The sequence below is a fragment of the Doryrhamphus excisus genome, linkage group LG9 (genome assembly GCF_037039965.1).
Source record: "Doryrhamphus excisus strain RoL-2023G ecotype Guam linkage group LG9, RoL_Dexc_Guam_v1.1, whole genome shotgun sequence".
Taxonomy (NCBI): Eukaryota; Metazoa; Chordata; class Actinopteri; order Syngnathiformes; family Syngnathidae; genus Doryrhamphus; species Doryrhamphus excisus.
Genome location: NC_136365.1, coordinates 21,508,546 through 21,526,805, shown reverse-complemented (window position 1 = coordinate 21,526,805; position 18,260 = coordinate 21,508,546). Strand labels below are relative to the sequence as shown.

General features: G+C 49.6%; 4 protein-coding genes across 10 annotated transcripts; 1 reads left to right on the top strand and 3 right to left on the bottom strand.

Moving 5' to 3' along the window:
* Positions 1-65: 65 nt before the first annotated feature.
* Positions 66-4,189, top strand: cdc6 (cell division cycle 6 homolog (S. cerevisiae)). 3 transcript variants are annotated; one of them, XM_078793658.1, is made up of 11 exons: positions 66-253; positions 676-991; positions 1,057-1,266; positions 1,335-1,534; positions 1,621-1,769; positions 1,914-2,020; positions 2,088-2,227; positions 2,299-2,399; positions 2,465-2,717; positions 2,810-2,950; positions 3,717-4,189. In XM_078793658.1, the coding sequence occupies exons 2-11, from the start codon at positions 727-729 to the stop codon at positions 3,804-3,806; spliced, it is 1,656 nt and encodes a 551-aa protein (XP_078649784.1). In that variant the 5' UTR covers positions 66-253; positions 676-726; the 3' UTR covers positions 3,807-4,189. The 3 variants fall into 3 exon arrangements, with proteins under 3 accessions (XP_078649784.1, XP_057923289.2, XP_057923281.2); XM_058067306.2 differs by having other exon boundaries at positions 67-253; positions 718-991; positions 3,717-4,188; XM_058067298.2 differs by having other exon boundaries at positions 67-257; positions 718-991; positions 3,717-4,188.
* ccsapa (centriole, cilia and spindle-associated protein a) lies at positions 3,947-6,538 on the bottom strand. Its single transcript, XM_058067342.2, has 4 exons — positions 6,405-6,538; positions 5,533-5,900; positions 5,087-5,412; positions 3,947-4,986 (listed from the first exon to the last, which is right to left on the bottom strand). The coding sequence occupies exons 2-4, from the start codon at positions 5,885-5,887 to the stop codon at positions 4,819-4,821; spliced, it is 849 nt and encodes a 282-aa protein (XP_057923325.2). The 5' UTR covers positions 5,888-5,900; positions 6,405-6,538; the 3' UTR covers positions 3,947-4,818.
* A 176-nt stretch (positions 6,539-6,714) lies between these two features.
* Positions 6,715-10,614, bottom strand: acta1a (actin alpha 1, skeletal muscle a). The gene is made up of 7 exons (XM_058079822.2): positions 10,351-10,614; positions 8,309-8,479; positions 7,899-8,223; positions 7,657-7,818; positions 7,376-7,567; positions 7,132-7,313; positions 6,715-7,044 (listed from the first exon to the last, which is right to left on the bottom strand). The coding sequence occupies exons 2-7, from the start codon at positions 8,435-8,437 to the stop codon at positions 6,901-6,903; spliced, it is 1,134 nt and encodes a 377-aa protein (XP_057935805.1). The 5' UTR covers positions 8,438-8,479; positions 10,351-10,614; the 3' UTR covers positions 6,715-6,900.
* A 1,032-nt stretch (positions 10,615-11,646) lies between these two features.
* On the bottom strand, positions 11,647-18,195 carry nup133 (nucleoporin 133). Of its 5 annotated transcripts, none has more exons than XM_058074541.2 (26): positions 17,946-18,195; positions 17,648-17,757; positions 17,470-17,573; positions 17,142-17,375; positions 16,836-17,006; positions 16,605-16,760; positions 16,449-16,505; positions 16,251-16,321; positions 16,030-16,177; positions 15,795-15,945; positions 15,560-15,714; positions 15,403-15,494; positions 15,154-15,317; positions 14,365-14,459; positions 14,067-14,291; positions 13,874-13,996; positions 13,677-13,776; positions 13,348-13,611; positions 13,141-13,274; positions 12,905-13,063; positions 12,676-12,811; positions 12,485-12,603; positions 12,326-12,406; positions 12,184-12,248; positions 11,923-12,011; positions 11,647-11,848 (listed from the first exon to the last, which is right to left on the bottom strand). In XM_058074541.2, exons 1-26 carry the CDS (start codon positions 18,059-18,061, stop codon positions 11,712-11,714), a joined length of 3,456 nt encoding a protein of 1,151 aa, XP_057930524.2. In that variant the 5' UTR covers positions 18,062-18,195; the 3' UTR covers positions 11,647-11,711. The 5 variants fall into 5 exon arrangements, with proteins under 5 accessions (XP_057930524.2, XP_078649781.1, XP_078649782.1 ...); XM_078793655.1 differs by having other exon boundaries at positions 16,251-16,324; positions 16,455-16,505; XM_078793656.1 differs by having other exon boundaries at positions 16,449-16,499.
* Positions 18,196-18,260: the final 65 nt, after the last annotated feature.

The following is an 18,260-nucleotide window of genomic DNA, read 5'->3' as shown; positions in this document are numbered from 1 at the left end:
AATCTCCCGCCAAGGAGCTCCTTGGTGGGCGTTTAAATATGACGTAATATCCAGTCTCGGGATGAGCCAATGAGCGCCGAGGGCCAGCTGTTGTCAGGCCTGGACGGACCAATCAGAGAGCTGCCGGCGGGAACCAGCTGCTTTGCTTCGGAGGCAAAGAACATTTGGCGCAAAAGTTTGGTTTGTGTGGACTTTCGAGGACGAGGACGTTCGAACGTTTCACCGACGAGATATTTTTATACTTAATCCAAGGGTGGGTAAGTTAAAGTATCAAAATTTAATATGGCGAATGAACGAATGTTGAGCGAAGGAGTAGTTTGTGCTTCAATTGTTTACAGCATGTCGGCTAAAAAGTGCTTTGTGCTTACAATATAAGTATTCCTTTTCAGTGGTGCACTCGTACTAGTACTACTAGTACTAGTACCAGTGTTTAGAAGAAGTACTAACTTAAACTAGTCACGGTGATTTTGTCTAAATATGTGTTTCCTTCGTTTGGCGCCATAAAACGAACTACTTCCTTTGTTTACATGCTAACTGTATAGCGAACACACGACAATATAAATGCATGTAAACTCCAAACTACTCTTTAAATGTGATTATGTTGGCTGTGTTAAATGTGGTTAAATTAAAGTCGCTAATGTTGTGCTAAATGCATAACCAGGCTATTTTTTTTAGATAAAGTCCTTCGTGACGTTGAGTGTTTTTACTTCCGGTCAGGTGGAGAAAATGCCGAGCACGCGCTCACAGGGTCGCACACAGCCCACTCTGCCCTTCCCCAGACGAAAGTCCTCCCGGGTGTCCTCGAAGCCCAAAGCCCCCAAAAATGACAAGTGTGAACCCCCATCACCGGCCCGGCTCGAAGACCGCATGGGGCCGCTCTCACCTGGGCGGCAGCAGGCCGCCGCCCTGTCCCCACGTTCACCGAGACCACTTGCCGTGGTGCCCCCTCCCTCGCCGGCCAGGCTGCCCCTCAGCCCGCGGAAACGCACAGGTGAGCATCAGAGATCGAGCGGCTGGGTCCGCCATGCTAACATGAAACTGTTTGTCCCCACGAAGGCGAAGACAACATCCTCAATATGGCCGCCACCCCGATGGCGTCTCCACCCAAACAGCGCAAAGTGTCTCTGTTGTCGCCGCGGCGTCTGGCCTTTGACGAAAACTCCCCCGTCACCGCTTCATCACCAAGGCAACAGGAAGTCCTTTCTGGAAGTCCCGCACGACCGAGTCCGGAGAAGAAGCCTGCGGCGTCTCGACTTTGTGCAGAAAGTGCGTCATTTTGTTGTCTTATTGTGGCGTGAACACCCACGGATCATAACAGGAAGTTGCTTCTTCAGAGTCCAGGTTCTTGAGCGTGAAGCAGGCGCTCCACACCGCCGTCCCGGAACGTCTTTTATCCAGAGAGAACGAGCGAGCCGCCATCCGCTCCTTCCTGGAGGACAAGGCCCTGCGGAGCCTCCCCGGCAGCCTTTACATCTCCGGGGCGCCGGGAACCGGCAAGACGGCCTGCCTCAACTGTGTCCTGCAGGAAATGAAGGTTGGCGTCGGCGAGTCCGCTTCAGGACGCGCTTTCTAGAAGTCACCTGACAGCGTCTCAGTGTTTTGGGGTTGTTGTTTTTCCAGGAGGAAATGGCGTCCGTTCGCACGCTGGTGGTCAACTGTATGAGCCTGAGAAGCTCGCACGCCATTTTCCCGCTGCTGGCCGACAAACTGAAAGTGTCGGGAGGACACAAAGGTCTGCGGGGTCACCTGACAAGACCAGGACCTGCAGTGTGAGTCAACGTTACTTCATACTTGAAGTAACTAGACACAAAAATACCTTGTTTTTCCCCTGTAATGTACAGTATATAGAAATGATCTGTTCCAGGGTCAAACTGTGGCATAAAAGAAGCTTTAACTTTGACTACGCTCCGCAGGCTTCTGGTTCTGGACGAGTTGGACCAGCTGGACAGTAAATGCCAGGATGTCCTGTACACCATCTTTGAGTGGCCCCACCTCCCCAAGTCCCGCCTCTGTCTCATTGGTGAGCATGCCGCAGCGGCCATCTTCTTTCTCCTTCTGTCTTCGGTTCTGATGGTGTCGTTCCTCAGGAATCGCCAACGCATTGGACTTGACCGACCGCATCCTTCCCAGACTTCAGGCGCGTCCCGGGTGCCGCCCCCAGCTGCTCAACTTCCCCCCCTACAGTCGAGAGGAGCTAACCGCTATCGTTCAGGACCGCCTTGCTCAGGTAGCGCCCTCGCCACGAGACACTGACTACTTCCTGGTTTGGTTTCTTTTATTCATGTGCTGGTTCGGCAGGTATCGGTGGGCGGGATCCTGGACGCCGCCGCCGTGCAGTTTTGCGCCCGTAAAGTCTCGGCCGTGTCGGGAGACGCCAGGAAGGCTCTGGATATTTGCAGGTGACTTTTCGCCGTCTCCGTGGCGTCGCTGGCTTGGCTCAGGAACTGATGAGTTGTGTCCGCAGGAGAGCGGTGGAGATCGTGGAGTCTGACGAGAGGAAGAAGAGGGCGGCCGACGGCGCCGACCGTAGCGGCGCAGAGTCTCACGTGAGCGTCCCTCAAGTAGCACGCGTCCTCTCCGAGGTGTACGGCGACCGCATGGCGTCGCAGGGCGGCGCCTCCGATGGGGAAAGTTTCCCTCTTCAGCAGAAACTTCTCGTCTGCTGCCTCCTGCTGCTGGGACGCAGCGGGAAGAGCAAAGAGGTCCTCCTCGGAAAGGTGAGAAGATGTTGCTTTTTCCCACGTGGAGATTCACCGCCATGTTGGCGTTTCACATCTTTTATTAAAGACGTCACGCTTTGACCTTTCAGCTTCATGAGGTCCACAGCCGCCTGTGCGCTCAGCGGCAGGTGGGCGGAGTCAGCCAGGCGGAATGTTTGTCGCTCTGCACGCTGCTGGAGAGTCGAGGAGTTTTCGCTCTGAAGAAGGCGAAAGAAGCACGTCTGACCAAAGTAAGCACCCCCCCCCCACAATGCCACTTCCTGTTTGCTGTCATTCGCTCACAATGTCGCTTTCTGGTTGCATCATTCACTCTGTGATCTGTCAACATTCTACTTCCTGTTTTCTGTCATTCACTCATAATGGTGCTTCCTGGTTGCCGTCAATGCCACTTCCTGTTTGCTGTCATTCACTCACAATGTGGCTTCCTGGTTGCCGTCAATGCCACTTCCTGTTTGTTGTCATTCGCTCACATCACTTTTTTTGTTTGCATTATTTACTCTCAATGATGTTCTGTCACCCATTCTACTTCCTGTTTTGCTGTCATTCAGTCACAATGCCACTTCCTGTTTTGCTGTCATTCACTCACAATGTCGCTTTTTGGTTGCCGTCAATGCCACTTCCTGTTTGCTGTCATTTCACTCACATCACTTTTGTTTGCATCATTTACGCTCAATGATGTTCTGTCACCCATTCTACTTCCTGTTTTGCTGTCATTCAGTCACAATGCCACTTCCTGTTTGCTGTCATTCACTCACATCACTTTTGTTTGCATCATTTACTCTCAATGATGTTCTGTTACCCATTCTACTTCCTGTTTGCTGACGTTCACTTGCAATGCCACTTCCTGTTTGCTGCCCACTCAATTCCTGTTTGCCCCCATCCGGTCGCAATGCCATGCCACTTCCTGTTTGCCCTCAATGCCATTTCCATTTAATATCCAATGTTCCTTCCTTCCTGTTTGCCGCCATTCACACAGCCACTTCCTGTGCCTTGCAGGTGTTCCTGAAGATCGAGGAGAAGGACGTGGAGAACGCTCTGAAGGATCGCACGCTGGTTGGCAGCATCCTGGCAGCTGGACTGCCGTGAGCGTTTTATTTTTATTTTTTTTAAGCTAAACTTTAAAAGTTGATGATTTTTCTTTTTTGCCGTACTTCTCATTTTTGCTGAGAATAATTTTGACATCACATTTGTTGAAAATAAACCAACAGACGTTTGATTTTTTAAAAATCCAAATGTTGTGTTCACTGACCTTTTTGTTGGTCGGAACAAACATGCGTAATGGAGACAAAGGTCACGTATTAAATATGTACTTTTATTGATGTATGTACAATGTAAACATTGATGTCAGCTTTGATTGTCAACATTCAGACATAAGTAGCAATGTGACCTTTGACCTCCACTGTTGAAATATGAAATACATTGCAAACATTCAGTGAATTATTTGTCTTTCCGGCAGCTAATTAGCATTAGCTTTTTAACGACAATCTTTTTTTTTTTTTTTTTTGTCAAGTGTTCAATATCGATAAATTACAAAATACATAAGTTACGCTGCAAAACAATCAAAGTCGCATGAGTTGTTCAAATGAGTCGCTAAAAACGTCATAACTAATATTTTATCTTCACTTTGGAGTGTTTGCATAGTTTGCACAGACAGAAGAAGAAAAAGGGGGGTGCGTCTTGTCTGATAATTATGGTGGCCAGCCAATCACAGGGCACATATAGACAAACAACCATTCACACTCACATTCATACCTATAGACAATTTGGAGTCGCTAATTAACCTAGCATGTTTTTGGAAGGGGGGGGGGCGGAGTGCCCGGAGAAAACCCACGCATGCACGGGGAGAACGTGCAAACTCCACACAGAGATGGCCGAGGGTGGAATTGAACTCGGGTTTCTTAGCTGTGAGGCCTGCGCTAAACACATAATAATAATAAATATATTAATAGTAAATGTAAAAATCTGAGTGCTGGTAAAAATGTGATTATTCTGATCACTCACGTTCTTGCTGGCTCATGTTAAAAGCGCCACACGGGTGCTTTTACTTTGAAAGATGTCAGACTACTTCCTGTCTTTTCGGCTTGTGGGCGTGTCTTGTCTACCTGGTGCGTGCAGAGAAGCAGCGCATGTACTCGGTCACCCAGCGCTCGTCCGCCAGCTGCGAGCGCCGAAGCTTGTCGAGGTCGGCCGATCTCGCCCGGCGCCGCTCCGCACTGCCGCGCTTGTCGGGTGGGCGTGTCTGAACGCAGGCGTCAGACACGTGACTCTGTGGAAGGAGACACCCGTTTCCGTTTAAATATTCATGGCCGACTCGTCTTGCAAAAGACGGCGGACTGCGTGCGATGCCGAGAGTAAACATCTCTTACGTGATTGGGCGTCGTCCTGTCATGGCGTTCCGTCCAATCCAGTCGCCCCGCAGGCCAGCGGTTCTCCTTCGAGCTGGCAGGCGGCTGGCTCTTGGCCCGCTGAGGTTTTCTCACGGCGGCTGACTTGTCGCCGTGGGAACAGTCCAAGCGTCCCGCATCCGAGTGGGGCGTGCGGCGGCGGTGACGTCGCCTCGGCACCGGGTTGGCGATCTCACCGTCCGAGGAGGGCGAGTGCAGCGGCCCGTTGTCGGTGTCATCGGAGGCCTCGCCGGGGTTTAAAGGAGGCGCCACAGTCGCTGATCCACCTCCATTTTCTGTCTCCGCCCCTTCAAGGGAAGAAAGTTAATCACTTCCTGTTTGACTTGATAGTTCCTGTCAGTGGTTACCATGGAAACAATAAGATGGCTAAATGCCACAGAACCAAATATTTTTTAGCCTCAAACCACCTGCTGGCGGCGTAGCATCGACTACGGCCACTTCCGTCGCCACCACCGCGTCCACGCCGTCCTCCGATGGCTGCCTGGCGTCTGGACTGGACCCGGGCTGGTCCGGCAGCTGGTCTCCATCATTGGATTGCAGCGGTGCCACTTTGTTGCAGCTCAACCGGGGCGTGGACCAGCCGCTGGACTCCGAGCCCCGATCCCAGCCCTCCCAGAACCACGGCTTGTGGGAATGCTCCATGACCCGGCGGGTCAGGCGGTACTTCAGCGAGTCCTCGTAGCATTTGGAGAAAGTCTCCCATTTGGGGTCCCGGAACCGCTTCATGTACTCGGAGCGGACTTTCTTGGTCACCATGGCCATAGATTCAGGGTCACTGAAGCATCAGCACAAACAACATAGCTGCTGATTGGACAGAAAGATACCGAAGTCCCGCCTCCTTCCATAAACTATTTATAGTCATCTATTGGCTACACCAGGGGGGCGGAGCCTATACTGGCCTATTACTAATTATTAGTAAGTTCCTCTATTGACGAGACCATCAGGCAGGTGGCCACGCCCCCGAGTGAGAGGCTTTGCGCTAATTAGGGTCTCGTGACAGGTCAAGCTGTCACCGGAAACGACATGAATGATTAATCAGAGTATCCTAGCTACCTTTTATTTATGAGCCCAGTCATTCTAATTGTGTTATAAAACGTTGATATTTGTATATTTAACCTTTGTTAGCGTCCTGCTAATTTCTTAAAACGAAATGACAGCGTGTGGGCGCGCACACCACACATTCCCACCCACCGTTACGCACCTGCCCGCTGCGTTAATCTCGTTCGCCTTAAATGACCAAGTTAACGACGACACAGCGACATAAAATGGTTCCACTCACCCGGAAGTCCTCCCGGAGGTGTTCGGTGTGTTCACCGAACCTTTTTAAAGCGTCGTGTTGTCGTTAACAGACGGCCATCACCTACCTCGCGCAGACAGGAGACATGAAGCTAGCTTGAACACTGACAAGGGCTTCCGTGGTTGACTTTCAGAATAAAAGATTAACCGGAAAAGTAGCGGTTCCAAAGTAAAACTACATAGTTTATTTATTTTTTTTGTTTCTTTCGGTTTTTTCCTGAATTCAGGTTTTTAATTTCTTCGATATTATCTTTGTCCAGCACTACAATAAATACAAAGACATCATGTGTGAAAATAAAAGTATTTTATTTCTTTTGATATGTTCTTGTTTTTGGTCTTTTTGCATGTTTTTTTAATGTTCCGGGCAGTTGCTTACACACTGAGAAGACATTCTTCTGTTTCACATTCACACCATCATGCTCGTAAAAAGGAATAAATAACATATGTACATGTGGACTGTAGCGAGGAAGAGGAGGCACTTAGAAGCACTTGCGATGGACGATGGAGGGTCCGGCCTCATCATACTCCTGTTTGCTGATCCACATCTGCTGAAAGGTGGACAGCGAGGCCAGGATGGAGCCGCCGATCCAGACGGAGTACTTCCTCTCTGGGGGGGCGATGATCTGCAGAGGCAAGGAGAGGTTGTTGTGGTTTAAACATCATCTTACGACTCGTTATCCTTTTGTGCTGCCGTTTCTAAAGATGAGCACCTTGATCTTCATGGTGCTGGGAGCCAGTGCCGTGATCTCCTTCTGCATGCGGTCGGCGATACCCGGGTACATGGTGGTGCCTCCCGACAGCACATTATTGGCGTACAGGTCCTTACGGATGTCGATGTCGCACTTCATGATGCTGTTGTAGGCCGTTTCGTGGATGCCAGCAGACTCCATGCCTGCAACAAGAACATGCTATTGTCCATTGTTCTTTGTCAGAAGAAGGTCCTGTGGTACAAACCGATGAAGGAGGGCTGGAAGAGGGTCTCGGGGCAGCGGAAGCGCTCGTTGCCAATGGTGATGACCTGACCGTCGGGCAGTTCATAGCTCTTCTCCAGCGAGGAGGAGGAGGCGGCGGTGGCCATCTCGTTCTCGAAATCCAGAGCCACGTAGCAAAGCTTCTCCTTGATGTCGCGCACGATCTCCCTCTCAGCTGCGGAGGAGAACAAACACGTACGTCATCTTGAGAGCACCGCAGCTTGCTGGACGTGACAGGACTCACTGTTAATATCGAGATCTTACCTGTGGTGACGAAGGAGTAGCCACGCTCAGTCAGGATCTTCATGAGGTAATCAGTCAGGTCGCGACCGGCCAGGTCCAGACGCATGATAGCGTGGGGCAGAGCGTAGCCTTCATAGATGGGCACGTTGTGGGTTACGCCATCACCAGAGTCCAGAACGATGCCTGAAAGGAGACCCCAAAAAGACCATGAAAACTTTATTGTGAAATAAAGTTTTATAATAATAAAAAAGCTCCTTTCTCACCGGTGGTACGGCCTGAGGCGTAGAGGGACAGCACAGCCTGGATGGCCACGTACATGGCAGGCACGTTGAAGGTCTCAAACATGATCTGGGTCATCTTCTCACGGTTGGCTTTGGGGTTGAGCGGCGCCTCGGTCAGCAAAGTGGGGTGCTCCTCGGGGGCCACGCGCAGCTCATTATAGAAGGTGTGGTGCCAGATCTTCTCCATGTCGTCCCAATTGGTGATGATGCCGTGCTCGATGGGGTACTTCAGGGTCAGAATTCCTCTCTTGCTCTGGGCCTCGTCGCCTACGTAGGAGTCCTTCTGGCCCATGCCCACCATGACACCCTGCAGGGAGCAGCGTCCAGGTCGTGAGACAGGAAAATGTCTAAAATATTCTAGTAAAATATTTAAACAGCACGATGAGGCCAACCTGGTGACGGGGGCGCCCCACGATGGAGGGGAACACAGCACGGGGGGCGTCGTCTCCGGCAAAGCCCGCCTTGACGAGGCCGGAGCCATTGTCGCACACGAGGGCGGTGGTCTCATCGTCATCACACATGGCGCCCGATTTTGCAGGAAACTCAGCAGTATGCTACAATTCCTATATTTTCCATAAACACATTTCATAAAAACAGTAGTTAGCACAGTAGCTAAACAGTAGCTAAAACTAGTAATTCTCTATTAATTAACAGTAACAACTTAATAGATGTGAACAGTTAATAAGAGAATAAAAGTGCAAAGTTGAATAAAAAAAAGATGTATATGATTTTTTAAGTCTTCTTGTGTTGTTTACAAGATGGCTGCCATTGAACAGATCTTTACTGTCCCTATATCAACATCGCCGCCATATTGGATGTGTCAAGGCTGGCTGTAAATGAATACAAGTTAATGTACTTATTTTAGCGCCTTTCTACAAACAAATTTAAGTTATTCATCTAATTTATACATTCACACACGTACTAATATATGTAGGAAACCAAAAACACATCAAAAACAATCACAATCACGTTTTTTTTTTCATTGACAGCGCCACTTTGACACATCCAATATGGTGACGACGTTGACGTACGGCTCAGTGCTAGATGAGGGCGTTTATCCATGTCTATGGTTTACTACAGCAGTGATTCTTAACCATAGGGCCGGGCCCCAAACTTGGACCTCAAGCGCCACCTATAGGGCCGCAAAAACGTTAAAACATTAGTAGGTTTTCGCCTGAAGACAAGGTAGGCTAACATAGCATAGCTACTGTTTGCTATCCATAAGACGATCAATAACAGTGCAGCTTCCGACCAGATGGTGGCGGTAGTGTGTCAGTCAGTTGTTTAACAAGCTCACATAAAATCAGAAGAAGACATTCAACTACAACTAGCAATGGTGAAGTTCTTAAAACAAAAAAATGAAGACCAAAGTGGTGCCAGTTCCCCCCAAAAGACGACATTTTTTACGTAAGTACAATCCTGACTTTTGTAAATAGAGGAAGCGAGCCAGTGTGTGGAGTGTGGCCTGACGCTATCTAAAGCTAAAATCTAAATATTGGTATTTTTGTTATTAATAAGCTTGCCTTAAGCCGTCACATTTTTTCTTGCTTGATTTATTCCATGAATTATTAGCAAAAGTTAAGTTTAATCATCTTTGTGATGATCAGATTTCAGCATGTCATGTTATTCATTAAACTTTATTCCGGTTTTAGCTTGTTAGCTTGTTAAACTGAGTGGATTTGGTTCATGATTGAAAACAAATTGATGAGATCAATTAAATCTATAGTGTTAGTATTTAATGGGCCCCGGGACAATGACAAAATTGGGTCTCGACATCAAAAAGTTTAAGAACTCCTGTACTACAGCAACAATTGTATCTTTTTCTGTTTACGTTTATCCCGGGTGCATTCTTTCAGCGCATGCTCAGATATGACGTAACAGGCAGCTCGAGACCTTCTTCAGTTTTAAAAATAAAGGCGAGCAATCGGAACTGCACTGTCGTTGAAAGTTTGTTTATGATCCAAACTAAATTTCAAGGCTGGGGGGGTCGAAAAACTACTCGAAATGCGGAGTTATTCCAACAAGTGAAAGAAAAACTCTGGGAAGCCGGTATCACGTGATGTTGATGTTTACGCTTTACTGCGCATGCCCCATTGACTATGCCGTTTGACTATAGCGGTGCATGGAGACTTCTCATGTAAACATGGCTACTGAGGCGTCCAAGTGTTGCTCAGCGAACATAGCCTATGCCGGCAATCATTTGGACACAAGTATTTTTTAGTCAATTGTATTAAATGAAGGTAGTTGTAATGTTAGGCAGCAGGCAGACATGAGCGAAAAAAAAAGTACATATCGTCTTTAAAAACTTGTCTTTTCGCTCGTTTCTAACATTTTCTCGAGTCAGTAAATGCCTCCAAGTTAAACTATCATTAACGAGTCGCTTTGTTGCTCATTAAAATTAACTTTTACTCACTTTCTCCTGTCAGCCGCTTACCTCGGGTTGTGTCCCGATGTGAGTCAATTGAAATCTCGGTGGTCGCCGAAGGAGTGCCAGTCGGACCCCCGGCTCGGCTCTCTTATAGGCGGCCTCGGAGGTTTGTCTTCCCCGCCGACGAACGCCCGGAATGTCCGAGGATTCCTCTGGAATTCTGCCGCTGCTGCCTCCATATTTGGTCGCCGCACGCATGGATGCAGAGTACGGCCCAAACATGGACACGAAGACCCCCGCGAGACCACCGTGGTTCTCCCCTGGCCGTGTAAGGAAGGAAGGCACACACACACACACACACTCTCTCATTACATTAGTCATATTATGAGGTTGCAATAACATCTTTTAACAAAATGACATATAACGACAGTTAGGGGACCAGCTCACATTTGAAGACGTAAATTTCTAATTAATTTAAGTTAAAAAAATAAATAAGTGAAATGTTATGAATGAGTGATATCAACTTAATGCACACAATAAATAATGACTGTTAACTTGGTTTTCATATTTCGTCATCTACAGTGTTGTGTGGACAATATTGGCTGTTTGTAGAATGAACAATAATTCTATAAACAACAGTTAATACCATTAAAACATTGTGACGTCATAGAAAGAGCATAATTCATTTATCGCCCCCTGGTGGCCATTAGCTTTCCTGCAAAGGCACTCATCACTACATGAATGTAGGACCAATATACTTACTGTTGTTCATATGATGCATCATTTTAATATAAAAACAAAGATAGAACGCTGCTACCCGGACTGCGGCACAATGCTGAGAGCACAAGGATGATTTTTAAGTGACGTCTAAAAGAAGACAGATCTCCAGCAGACAGCTGCACACTAATTCCTGGTGTTGTTTATCCAGCTGCTGACACACAAGGTCAGAATTTTAACTAGTCTATTATGTCATTTTTAAATCCATTATCATGAGCTCCAATATAACCTGCTTCCGCTATTTTTAGGAGGCAGGAGTGTCGAGCACAGTGGAGCGTGAAAGTGGATCAAGGATCACTTTGCCAGTCCCCGTCGGAGTTGTCCAAATATTTATAGGAGGCTCGTCATCCAACAGCAGAAATGAGATGTCTCCTCCTCAGTGAGTCACATTAAAGTAAATACATTTTAGCCAGCTGAGCACTAAATTTAAAAGATGTGTTGGACTAGTTTTTATGTTTGCGCAGTCAAGTCTGCCTGCGGCTGTAATAGTTGTCATCATTGGTTTCATGTGTTTTTTCCTCTCCGCTGCACCCTAATATTTACATACAGGTACATGTACAACATTTAAAAACAAGCAGGCATCCATATGCAAAAAAACTAGAAACCTTTATTTGGAAAAGTACACAAGTAGTGTATTTTACAGGACACGGTCAAATCTGCGCTTGCAGATAATGTTCGTAATTTGCTCTCAGCACAAATTCAAAGTAAGGTTTGGACTTGAAACTGCTCAGCTCTTCCAGCTCCAGCAGGTCCTTGACGTCCGGCAGGTACGTCTGCAGAGGAACACCTGAAACGCAACCACAAGTGGACGTGGAGCGAAGAAAGGACATCTTGAAAGGATTTAAAAGTGGCATCTCTTACCTTCTTCGATGAGCTTGAGCAGGATCTTGACAAAGATGCTGTCCTTGGCGGCTTCCAGAGGGTCATCGTTGGCGTCAGAAGAGGACCAGCTGGGGATGCAGTAACATGATCAGCCAATCAGATCAAAGCCAAAGTCATTGTGGTCACACTGATGCCAAACTTGATTGCCAGTGTGGGTGCAGCTTGTTTAGACGGCTAACTAGTTGGGTTTAAAAATCAATACCGTGATGGAAGGAAGAAAAAAAACCCAAAACATCTTACTCGTCCCTCCTGAGAACTTTTCCAAAGATGTCACACTTGAGTGCGTCAATGTCGAGGTCATCTTCCTGCTCAAAAAACAGAGAAATTGAAGCCTTCTCCAAAGGCAAGCGTCTAAAACACGCCGCAAAGAACAGGAAGTGACCTGGTCGATGTATTCCAGGAGATCTAACGCCTTCTTGAAGTCGTACTCGTTGGCCCTGCGGTTGTCGTCACAGATGTAAAGCTGCACAAACAAGCCGATTGATTATTCACGGTGGGGGGTCCCGAGGTGTCAGCGGTACCAGGATGCGAGCTAGCTCACCTGGATCAGGTTGTAAGCGCTGAGGAGGGGCATGGTGTCGGGATTCTGCTGCTTGTCTTCCAGAAGCTGCCTGGGTAGCGTCTCCTGGTGGAGCAGGAAGCGCTCCTGCTCCACCACGTCTGATGGGACACTGACGTCAGCCGGGAGCGCTACTAGACCAGAGTCCGAGCTTCTGGTGTTCACACTTTTACCTTCAACTTGTTTTCCCAGCTCGTCATCCGGAAGGTTGGACGCCAATGCCGCCAGCTTGCTGAGAGCCAGGAGGGTCTTTTTCTTGGCGAAGTAACGCGTCTCCATGCTGGCCTGCTTGGACAGGGTGCCGTGGGCCTGTGCACACATATATAGGCGGCATCGAACAAACGACATACTTGCTCACGATGCAACAAAACATCCACAAAAGAAGAGCGAAGGCGAGCGTACGCTCTGGTAGTCATGCACGTGGATGTCATGCAGCCAGCTGAGGTGTTGGTGGGCCTGCAGGAAGCCGGCCAGCTGTTGGTGCTGAGCGACGGGCTGGGACAGAAGCTTCCCTCGCTTCCCTTTCTCCATGTACCAGCGAAACAGGAAGTCTGCAAAGTTCTGTTTAAAGATGGCGACATGTCAGCTGACACATCTGGTGTTGGTCCGAAGATTAATAATAAAGTCTGCAGTTTCACCTGGTGTGCAAACTTGCTCATGTAGTGCTGCAGGCGGCTCTGGTTGTCGGTCAGCTCGCACATTTGGACCAGGATGTCAAAGTCGCAGTACTTCTCAGCCAGCGCCGCCACCCACTGGTACTGACCCAGCTCCACTGCAACAGAGACCACCATTTGATACCAAAACACGCGTGTACTTCATGACACCGCGTGTCACGACCCACTCACGGAGCGGCGCCAGGAGCTCGGATCGGCGCTGGCTGTACTCCAGTTCCAGGCTGTTGTAGCGCTCCTGTTGGGCGCCGGTGGGCGCCTGCTGCTGCAGAGAGTTCAGCTGGGCCACGTAGCCCCCCAGGTAGAAGTCCAACAGCGCCACCAGCTGCTCGCACAGGACGCTGCGCAGCTGCGAGTCGGCGTGCGGATACATGGAGCGCAGGATGAGCTCGTGTTGGCGCGAGATGAACGTGCGGACGCCGCCCACGCCTCCCAGCGCTGTAGGAGGAGAAGGAGCACAGATGAGAGAAGCGTGTGGGAGGAGCAGCAGCAGCAGGACTCACCTGTCCACGGCATGTACTCAGGTTCTGCAGCAGCATTCTCAGAAGCTCTGTACACAGACGCTTTGGTCTCTCGGTACTGCAAAGCAGCGTGAAGCATGTCCTGCACCGACCAAAACACTCGTTAGAACCTTCTCACTGCCTTGTGAAGGACCTTCTGAAAACATCACATAAATGAGAAGGGATCAGGACACACTCACCTTGACAATGGCATTGACGGTCAAAACCACCTCAGCCCACTGCACCGAGTCCACCGGGTTCTCCCTGATGCTCCTCTCCTCCTCTTCCAGCAGACAATCAAAGATGGAAGAGATCTGCGACACCTGCCATGAAGATACGCGTGAGTGATCCACACCTTCCAACCTCGTGAGAGGTTCTGGTGCCGACTCTCACCTCCCTGAAGAAGACGTCGGCCACAGTGAGGCTGGGGGCCACTGCAGCGTTGTTCCTGTGCAGCACGGCGGCGATGGCGCGGTTCACCACCTCCCCGTGTTTGGTGTGGCGGTTCTTCAGAACCATGGCCGCTTGCAGCTTCTCGGCGTGCTCGCACAGAAGCAGCCGCGTCGCCATGGGAGACGAGCGCACCGTCACCTGGCCCAGTTGGTCCAGTAGACCCACCTGATGGGGAACCACAGCATCAGCTCCACCGGACCGGAAGCATCATATGATCTTCAACATACGGGGTGCGTACCTGCAGCAGGAAGTCCATGAAGCAACTGTGGGCCTTCATCTTGTCCTCCAGCTGGTGGAGGATGATGAGGGATGTCAGCGGGAAGCCAGCGCTCTCTGTAAGAACATTTATTATGTCCATGGGGCCTTTTGTGACTTACAATTTAGATGGATTTTTCCTGGTGCATGATAGCCTTAAGAGACCAGGGTTCAATTCCACCCTCGGCCATCTCTGTGTGGAGTTAGCATGTTCTCCCCGTGCATGCGTGGGTTTTCTCCGGGTACTCCGGTTTCCTCCCACATTAAAAAAAAACATGCTAGGTTAATTAGCCACTCCAAATTGTCCATAGGTATGAATGTGAGTGTGAATGGTTGTTTGTCTATATGTGCCCTGTGATTGGCTGGCCACCAGTCCAGGGTGGACCCCGCCTCTCGCCCCAAGACAGCTGGGATAGGCTCCAGCACCCCCACAACCCTTGTAAGGATAAGCAGTAGAAAATGAATGAATGATGTTTTGTAAATTTGGAGTCGTCAGACCGGAGCAGGAGGGGATAGAAAAGAAGAAAAAAGAAAACGGAGGGGGTAGTGCATTTTTAGACAAAATGTCTAAACAACGATGCAACCTCCTCATATATAATAATAATAATACTAATAATAATAATAATAATACATTTTGTATAGCGCTTTTCAAAATACTCAAAGACACTTTACAGAAGAATGGAGTTGAATAAAGCAAGTAAAAGATACATTAAAATACAACATTAATTTGTTAATACACAGTTAAAACATGAGTATGTCTGTATATCCTCACCGTCAGGTACAGACTCGGCCCAGCGAGGGTCGGAGGCCGGGTAGTCGTCCAGCAGGTCCAGGTTGATTTGGATCACCATGGCATCCAGCTCACCTCCCTCCACCGCATCGCCGCCCGCTGGGAAAAGCTCGTCTGTGACCGTCTGAGCACCCAGAAGGTCATTTCTGAGGTTGGATTAACAACATGTTGGTTATAGTTGGAGCTATTGCATCATACTGGGAGCAGATCTCGGTTAAAGTAGTTCTGTACCGGCAGAACTGCAGAAAGGCTGCCTTCAAGATCTTTGGTTTGTCCTCCTGAGCTACAGGTTCAGCTTGGCTGGGCTGCTCCATCATGGACACCTTTAGCAGGAACAAGTCTTAAGAACTCTTCATTCTGAGCTCCAAGGGGGTTGATCTTGTTTTACCTCTGGTGCCGCTGCCAGAGACGAGCACAGAGAGTCCTCCACGGTCTCCGGCAGGATGGAGGTGCTCTCTCGGGCCACCACAGCCACCAGGCCGCTGTTTTGAGAGAAGAAGATGGGCAGGTTGGTGCAGCAGCCGCCACCACGCACACCGTCACCTGCAGAGACGCGTATAGTCACGTCGGCCTGCAAGACCTCCAAAGCCAACAGGACAACATCGCTGTGTCAAGGTGCCCACCGGGTGAGCTAAAATGGATCCTCTCGTCTGGAAGCCCCCCCCTGCTGCTTCCTGTGGAGCAGGCGAAGACGAGCTCCTCGTTGTAGATGAAGGCGGTGAGGCCGGGGAAAGGCGGCAACATGAGACGTGTGGACTGCAGTTCTGCCTCGCTCTGACAAAACATGATCAATATCAAATTAGGTCCGGTCTGATTGACAGACTAGCTATCGTGACCGGAAGCCACATGGGAGCCCACCTGGAAGACGGGGTTGTATTTGGTGACCTCCACGGTGAACTGGTTAGAGATGGCAGCACCCAGGTCCTGCAAGGTGACCAGGCAAAAGTAGACCAGACATGGGTTGTCTGATGGGTGCCAGGCGGCCGCCAGAACCACCAATCCGGCTCTGGAAGCACAGCGAACGGTTCAATTTAGACTTGATGACATTGTTTGAAGGAGAGCAAAGAAAAAACACTCACTGGCCGTGCTTCATGTCCAAAAAGCTCACGTTGACTTCATCACGCTTCTCCTCGTAGTTGCTCTTGGGGCCCTGGTGGAGGCAAACATCAGACATCGAACAAAACACTGAGCGTTTGAAATACTCCCTAGCTTAGCTTGCAGGGTGTCAAGTGCATTCAAGCCACCAGCCTGAAGAGAAACAAAATGGTGGAGGAAACCTGTGTTGTTGTGGACATGCATGGGTCTCCCGCCGCTGTATTGTGCCGCTGCTGCATCTGCATTTTTTTAATGACAAATAATTTTAATCACTTAATTATTAACTACACAACATCAGCTGTATGTAGCGAAACCCTGGATTGGATTGGTCTACTAACCAGGATGGCGTTGGTGATGCTCTCAGTCAGAGCTCTCTGGGCATCCCAGCTGACCGTCTGCTGCTCCGAGCGCTTGTCCACTTCCCATTTACTCAAATGGGATTTGGTCAGCGTGTAGAAAGAGCCGGTTTCGCCCACCCACAGCACACTGTGGAGCTACAAACACACAGCTTGAGAAACTTCACCGTCTTCCATGTGATATCGATATGCTCTGAAGAACATGGAACTCACGGTGTCGTTGGCAGGTGGCGAAAGGATGCCGAAGAGGCTGGACATTCGGCGTCCGATGCCTGACAGCACACCTTGGCCCTGATGCACAGCTCGGTACTGCAGTCTTCCGGAAGCATCCGTACCGACTCTCATGTGGCGACTCCTAGCCGAAGACACGATGAAGCTGTCGCCCTTGGGGGGAAGAAGACCACCAGCTTAAATGCATCGCCTAAGTAGCATCAATGCCATTATCCCCCCCCCCCCCCCCCCCCCATGCATCCACTAATTGTGACTACAAAGAAATCCCATAATAGCAGTGACACTCACGGCGACCGCCACCACGAAGGAGCACAGGTCTCCCAGGTCCAGGTCGGTTTCTGTGTAATTTCCCTCCTGAGACAAGCTGGGCCACAAACGAGCGGTTCCCTCGGCCGCCACGGCCAGGACTGAGATGGCCTGGACCGCCGCATTCTCCAGAGGGGTAATGGATGTCACGGCAACGAGGTCGGCCGTGTAATCGTACTGGCTGTTCGGCAGCTGAAGTTCCTTACACACGCACAGCTGCAACAAGACAAGAAAGTCGTGCTGTGAAGCGGACCAGTATTCCATCCCAACGGGACGCTGCTTTGAGCACCACGCAACTTAAAAGGACCACCTTAGCCACAGCCCTCTGGGAGATCTTCCAGATGATGAGTCTGTCACCACAAACCATCCAGGCCCAACCGCTCTCGCTCACCTTCACGGAAATGGGCTCCTCAGCTGGAGACAGAACGTGGACAAAGACGTCAACAAAGAGACAAAACACACAGGAAGGAGATCCAGCTTCGCTTTACCGTCGACCATGGTCAGCGCCTCCATCACCTTGACCGGCAGCGACGAGCCAAACGTCTGCACGTCATAGCTGAGGCAGTCGGCGTGGCTTTGCTCACGACCGGGCGTCGGCCTGCCGACACACAGTCATGTCTCATAAGAAGACAACTAGGATGCCATTATTGGTTACATTGATTTAGCCATCTTGGGGGCTGACAACATGTAACAACAATTGACTCTCTGTGTGTTAATTTTTCCCTTTGATTCAAATACATGTGGGTATTTATAAACTACTGAGTTAATTCTCCTAAGTTTCATTACCTCGCCGACAGTGGCGTCCGTCGCGGGGTGAGCATCAGGCTACTGGACGCTCTCCTAGCCGGTGTTCTGTTCTGCTGCCTGCGGGCCGAACTCGGGCCGGTACGCGGAGAAAACATCCCTGCCCCGGTGGCCTTCAGGCTCAATGACCGAAAGAAGAAGAAACGATTTCTAATCTAAAAGTCTTCTTTTCTTTCCGCTCCTACGCTTCTCCAAAACAGCGCGCGAAGTCGCTTGTAAGTGACGTCATCAATATGTTACAGCAATAGGACCCCCTCGAGCATTTTTTTTAAAAGAAACACTTTTTTCAAATAGCAT

What these genes read in the sequence shown, in the direction of transcription:
- ccsapa (XM_058067342.2), bottom strand. Translation starts at nt 5,887, where the DNA reads ATGGCCATGGTGACCAAGAAAGTCCGCTCCGAGTACATGAAGCGGTTC. An exon ending in CGATGCTACGCCGCCAGCAG is followed by an intron (nt 5,413 to 5,532) that starts GTGGTTTGAGGC and finishes CTTCCCTTGAAG; the next exon opens with GGGCGGAGACAGAAAATGGA. An exon ending in ACAGGACGACGCCCAATCAC is followed by an intron (nt 4,987 to 5,086) that starts GTAAGAGATGTT and finishes CTCCTTCCACAG; the next exon opens with AGTCACGTGTCTGACGCCTG.
- nup133 (XM_058074541.2), bottom strand. Translation starts at nt 18,061, where the DNA reads ATGTTTTCTCCGCGTACCGGCCCGAGTTCGGCCCGCAGGCAGCAGAAC. An exon ending in GCATGTCCACAACAACACAG is followed by an intron (nt 16,322 to 16,448) that starts GTTTCCTCCACC and finishes TGCCTCCACCAG; the next exon opens with GGCCCCAAGAGCAACTACGA. An exon ending in ACGTGCATGACTACCAGAGC is followed by an intron (nt 12,812 to 12,904) that starts GTACGCTCGCCT and finishes ATGTGTGCACAG; the next exon opens with GCCCACGGCACCCTGTCCAA.
- cdc6 (XM_078793658.1), top strand. Translation starts at nt 727, where the DNA reads ATGCCGAGCACGCGCTCACAGGGTCGCACACAGCCCACTCTGCCCTTC. An exon ending in GTCTCGACTTTGTGCAGAAA is followed by an intron (nt 1,267 to 1,334) that starts GTGCGTCATTTT and finishes TTGCTTCTTCAG; the next exon opens with AGTCCAGGTTCTTGAGCGTG. An exon ending in TTCAGGACCGCCTTGCTCAG is followed by an intron (nt 2,228 to 2,298) that starts GTAGCGCCCTCG and finishes CTGGTTCGGCAG; the next exon opens with GTATCGGTGGGCGGGATCCT.
- acta1a (XM_058079822.2), bottom strand. Translation starts at nt 8,437, where the DNA reads ATGTGTGATGACGATGAGACCACCGCCCTCGTGTGCGACAATGGCTCC. An exon ending in TGGGGCGCCCCCGTCACCAG is followed by an intron (nt 8,224 to 8,308) that starts GTTGGCCTCATC and finishes TGCTCCCTGCAG; the next exon opens with GGTGTCATGGTGGGCATGGG. An exon ending in CCAGCACCATGAAGATCAAG is followed by an intron (nt 7,045 to 7,131) that starts GTGCTCATCTTT and finishes TTGCCTCTGCAG; the next exon opens with ATCATCGCCCCCCCAGAGAG.